The sequence below is a fragment of the Phaethon aethereus genome (assembly GCF_964289735.1).
Source record: "Phaethon aethereus genome assembly, chromosome: Z".
In the NCBI taxonomy this organism is placed as follows: Eukaryota; Metazoa; Chordata; class Aves; order Phaethontiformes; family Phaethontidae; genus Phaethon; species Phaethon aethereus.
The window spans coordinates 61,427,086-61,433,085 of NC_138577.1; the positions used below are offsets into that span (position 1 = coordinate 61,427,086).

General features: G+C 45.1%; 1 protein-coding gene across 1 annotated transcript in view; it reads right to left on the minus strand.

The window, feature by feature from the left end:
• The window catches only part of ST8SIA4 (ST8 alpha-N-acetyl-neuraminide alpha-2,8-sialyltransferase 4), a gene marked incomplete at both ends in the record, with an annotated part of 63,534 nt that extends 63,037 nt beyond the window's left edge, over positions 1–497 (minus strand). The window contains one exon of the mRNA XM_082013225.1: positions 385–497. Coding sequence (XP_081869351.1) covers positions 385–497 — 113 coding nt within the window. The remainder of the gene's footprint in view (positions 1–384) is intronic.
• Positions 498–6,000: the final 5,503 nt, after the last annotated feature.

Genomic DNA, 6,000 nt, shown 5'->3' on the forward strand with positions numbered 1-6,000 from the left:
TCCAGCCACACTGGCCCTCGGGGAACAGCCGGGGCCACATGAACTTAACCCGGAGCGCCCTATTACTGGGGTTGGTGGGCTAGCAGCACCAGCCGCAACCCTGGCAGCGGGCAACTTCCTGACCCTTCCCCTCGTCCCCAGCCCGCAGCCGCTGAGCTCCGCTAGCCAAACCCGCTCGTAATCCGTCCGGCAGCGGTGCCCCCGCTCTTCCCTGCGCCGACCAGCGAGAGCGCCAAGTTGCGGCTGCACTACAAGGGAGCGGGTCATGGCCCGAGGGGCGTCGGGACCTGACGACGCGGCTGGGGCCGCGGAGAGGACCTCAGGCAGAGACATCGCCCCGCCGCCCCTTCAGGCAGCCCTCCCGGCGCGGTGCACTGCAGTTACCTGGCGAGCGGTGCCTCCTGGCGCTCCTCGGTCCGCGCTATTTCTTTCGTCTTATAAAAGATAAGAAGGAGACTTATCGTGCACACAGTCCACCTCTTCCTGACTGAACGCATGTCTTCTGCGAAACGCAGTCCCCCTCCCCCTTTTCCTTTGTTTGTCAGAGGTGTGCGGAAAACACTGCACACGCGGCACAAATTGCCAAAAACACGGTAGATTTTTTTCTTCGAAATAATTAAAGCAAAAAATAAAAATCAGGTGGATGCAGACGCTGGGGGTTGTTTGGCGTTTAGTTTGTTTTTCTTTCACCCTGTCCTCCCCTGCCCAGGAGCCGGGCTCGCAGGCGTCGGTTCGCTCTCCTCGGCCAGATGGACAAGTCCGTGTCGCCGCCGCTGCACGCCTGCCGTGCCGCGTCAAGCCGCGCTCCTCCGGCCACTGCTCCGCTCTAGCTACAGCTCCACTGCGGCCCCGTTCCGACCGCGGCGGCGACGGCCCAGGGACGACGCTGGCACCTCCCTCCGCGCGGCGGGGCGGTGGCGGGCGGAGCGTGGCCAATGAACGCCGTGCGGGGGCGGGAACCTGGCGCCGGCGGTGGGCCGCGGGCATCGGCAGCGAGCAGTGGGCGGGTCCGACGGTGGGGCTGTAAGGGTCCCGGTCGCGGTGAGTGCGCGCGCGGGGCGGGAGCCCACGAGCGGCACCAGCCGGGCCGAGACTACAGTCCTCCTCTTTGTAACCCCTCTGTGTTTGGTCAGGGACTGCATTTCTCACCTGCTCACTGCTCCCCCGTAGCCTGTTGGGTGTCAGAAAGTTTGAGTAAAGGACCGCGAGCGCAATGCCACTAGAAAGAAGCGACACGCTTCCTTTTCTGGGAAGGGTAAGGTTTTTGTTGATTTTTAATTTTTTTCCTCTCTGCGCCGATAGACGGAGTTTGAAAAGGGCATTGGAAGTTTTCCCAGCGTCGGAGGACCGCCTCGGCAGCTCCCACAGCCCTGACACCAGCGGGAGGATGCGGGGGAGGAGAGGGGCGGGAGGGAAACGGCAGGGCCACTGAACAGCCCCGCCGGAGGCTTGCCCCGGAGCCCGGCCAAATCCACCGCCCAACCTCCGCGTCCTGTTTCATCCACACGATCGCAACATGGCCGTTACTTTCTTGCTTCTGCTAGGACGATTTCTTGGAAAAGCACAAAAAAAACCCGAACCCCAAAACAAAGCAACAACAACAACAACAAAACCTTTAAAATGCATAAAGCAACATGAAGAAGAAATCGTGAGCTATATGCACTTTTCTCAGTATTTTTTTTCCCTCTTCGAAGGCTGTCCCGGACTATCCTTATTCCGTGTGACACGGATCTGCCCACAGCTCTCAAGTTTGCATTTATGGAGCAAGCTTCAACAGCAACACCACTCTTACTCCCACGGGGACACAGGAAGGCTTTGTCACAAATCTAGTGTGACTCCTCTCCTCTTGGGTTAAGAGCAAGAGCTCATGGGATGACAACCTTCCCGGGGTCTATTTGGTCTGATACACTGTCTCGAGAACTGTTTGTATCAGACATTACACAGAAAGTTGCAAGCAAATTTGGAGATAAGCATGGATTTTTCTTTCCTGAGAGAGTATTACCGCACAGGTGTTAAAAGTGAAGAAAAGTTACAGAAATCCTTGAGAATGTCAGGGCTGCTAATAGTTGTTATGCTCTAAAAGTAATATTTTTTTAAGTAAGAAATGTTTAATTCAGCCTCAGTGGAATGAAATGTAAACTTTGCAATTTCTTTCCACACAAGCCAGATCAATCTGTGTTTTCTGTGCTTTCTCTGCTGTGGCTCTGATAACCTAGTGTCAGAAAGTGACCTTTAAATAGCATCAGCGGCAAAAGGAGAAAAACCCATTCTATCTGTGAGCATGAACTTCACATTTCACTTGGTATCATTCATGTCAGACAGTCTCTTCTAGAAAAAAGTGGATTCGATGCAAAACCCTATTTAATACTGTTGTAAAAACTGCATTACTTGTTCAGATTAAAAGTTAGGATTTCATCAGTCTTGCCAGACCTGTTAAACATCTGCAATGCTCTTTTTCATACATTATATTATTTTTTGTATATTAGATTATTTTTATAGTTAGATGGGCTCATCAGCAACAGATATTGAATATGTATACAAAGGATCCCAAATTCACCCACCTTCAGTGGTGGTTTTACTTGGTTCCACCCACAACTGCCAAAGGCATCTTACAATATCAGTTAGCAACAGCAGCTCTTGGTTTTGTGCCAGGCCATGTGCACATTCAGAAAGTAGTGTGCTGTCTTCTTCCTCACCTTCTGCTGCATGTCCTTCCCCCTGATGCTTAAAACCAAGCTCCCTTGCTGCTTCATATGGACAATCCTCACCCCACACAAGGAATCCCTGCTTTCATCCAAGAGACTTAAGGACTGATGGTGATGGGTGTCATGAGGTGCCTTGCCCACCCAGTGCCTTTTAGCTCTGTGGTCGGTCTGCTTGCAACCAGTCTGACCAAAACTAACCTCCACCACCCAGAAAGGTCAAAAAAGTTGACTCCAAACTGACTCTATATACAGGTAGCCGCAGCAGCCTCAACCAGACAAGTAGGCACTTTCAGGTTTTTTTTGTGACTGTGTGGTTTCAAATACCATCAGCAATACCAACATGTGCTCTATGATGCTCTCAGCACCTTTGAGGAACTTATCTAATATTGTAATTATGAGCTCGGGGCCATCAAGACTCCAAAACTTTTGTTCAGTTCTTAAAATGTAAAACTGTCAGTTTATATTGTTTGCTTGAGTAAATGTTTACATTATAAACATTGTAAAAGTTTACTTGAGTTAAATATGGAGAAAAATGCTTCTCTGAAAGCACACATTAATAATCTATGGCCATTCTCCTAAAAATTCCAGCTGTTCCCATGACTGTCACTCTACTACCTCGAAAACACACTGCGGGGTCAGAAGAACGCTGTGGGATCCTGAGAGGTAACCCACTATATCCCCTGTCACAAGTCAGGGTTTGCGATACCAGTTGTGTACCTGACCCATATCATCTAACCTGTTCTTGAAGATTTCTGCTGTTGGCAACTCTACCACCTATCATCTCCATCGATGTGATCCTGCAGTGATTCACCATCTTCACCTGCACACGCTATTCTAAGCTCTGAGGTTATGTGTGTAGCAAGGTCCCAGAGTCAGAAGAGTTGATTAAAAATTGATCCAAGACAAGTTCCCAACTTGTTCAGTGCTCTCCCAAATCAGTCCTGATCTCTATTCCAGAGATAGCCTTCCAACTGTGACTACAGTGAGGAAGACCCCTCTCATAACTATTGTGACCAGGTTTACCTCCTAATATGCTCTTATTCTCTAGCTCTCTGATGTACTCAAGTAAGAGACAGGTACATATAATATATAGAATATATATAACATAATTATGCCAGATGGTACATTTAATTTGCCATGACAAAATTTATTATAACACCAAATCAGTTTACTTTATAGAGAATTTAAGCATACCTATCTAGTGAAGTAACAGCACTTCATAGTTCTAACAAGGTATCTAAATTATTCCTTGAAATTATTTCCTGTTTCTCATACCGTCCAATGATATTTAATATTAATAGTGTGGTTTATTTAATTTGAATTAAAGGAATAGTTTAGCTCTGTGAACCCAGAAACAGGTTCAGTAAATCCTATTTCATGGCACCTGGTGATGACAGTAAAATTTTTTTCATGAAGACTACTGGGGGGCAAAAATGTCAAAAATAAAAATAATCATACATTTAAGCATTTCAGATTTCAGAGTGGGTCATGGTTTAGCCCCAGCTAGCAACTAAGCACCACGCAGCTACTCACTCGCCGTGCCCTCCCCCCCCCCCCATCTCAAGGTGGGATCAGCGAGAGAATACGAAAAAACCCCAACTTGTGGGTTAAGATAAAAAGAGTTTAATAGGACAGCAGTGAAATAGGATAATGATAATAATAATAATAATACAGAAAAAAGAAATATACAAAAACAAATGACGCACAGTGCAACAATTGCTTGCCACCCAGTGATTGATAGCCCATCCCCAAGCAGTGACTCCCACTCCCCAGCCAACTCCAGTCTCATGAGCATGATGTTATATGGTAGGGAATACCCCTTTGGCCAGTCTGTGTCAGCTGTCTTGGCTATGCCCCCTCCCAGCTTCTTCTGCTGGCAGAGCATGGGAAGCTGAAAAGTCCTTGACTTAGCATAAGCAGTACAACTACTTAGCAACAACTGTAAACATCAGTGTGTTGCCAACATTATTCTCATACTAAATCCAAAACACAGCACTATATGAGCTATTAGGAAGAAAATTAACTCTATCCCAGCCGAAACCAGGACAGAGTGATAATTAGTTCCTATGGCACAGAGTTCTTGAAAGGCTGCATTTCATGCTGAAGAAAGTGGCCAGAAACTTGAAACATTTATATTTGTTAAAACATATTACCACATAAAGTCCTTTTTGCACTACGAGTATTTCATGTTGCATGTGGGTGCCCAGAAATGTCTTCTGACTTAATTCTGACCTTGTTATCACTGAGCATTGAGAAACACTAGAAGAGATTGCCTGTGAAAGCTGTAGCATTTCCACTGCTGGATGTCTTTAGGAGCAAGTTACACAAATCTCTGGGTTCTTAACTCAAGGTAGAAGGATGGATGAGGTATTTTTTTCAGGTCCCTTCTATTTTTTAAATATGTAATTTTAATGTAAATGTGCTCAATTTACAGCAAGTAGAGCTTTCTGATTTTATGTAATAACTCTTAACAGAGTACTCGATATTGTGGAAAGGTCATGTGTTTGTACATGCTTCTGTTTCAGGAATAGGCATGGCTGATTCTTCATTCTTGCATTTGCTTAACACTTTTACCTCTGATTTAATCCTATGCAATGTGTTTAATAATAGTAACTATTCAAATTTTGTTATAAAATAAAACATCAATTAAAATAATGAACTTTGAGAAATTTGTAAGTACTACTGACCCTTAGATCTGTTTTCATGCAGACATCAATATCCTTCAGTATTTTCATTGATGACACCAGACATGCCCATTGTTTGCTTAATGTTAATCTGCACAGAACACTAATACTTTGCAGAAGTTCTCTTACAGTCAAAATTTTAGTATCTTCTCTGGTTCTATTCATACTCAACCATACATACTTTCATTAAAATGTCTTCCTCTTTGAAATATCTACTTGCTATTGTAGTAGACATATAGACCTGTATTATATTTTTAGCATTACTGGCATTACAAATAGCAGCATTTTAAATACATCAGCTTTATAATGCAACAGCTTTTCTATAGGCAGCAGAATTAAAGATGATGCAGTGAGCTGCATTTTTATATACTCATTCCACTGTATAGGACTCAAGGTTTGGGTGGTGGGTCTTAAATTTCTCTTGATGTTCAGAGATGCAAAAAGCAGGTCAGAATCCACATTCAGATTCACCTCCCCTTTTGTTTTTGTGATTACTTAGTGTTTGCAATTGCCTTGGAGAGCAACCACAGGATCAATAATGTGGAGACGGTTGCAATAAGCTTACCTGAATCTCTCAGCAGTTTCTTTGTGTGTGGTAGGAAAACAAAATC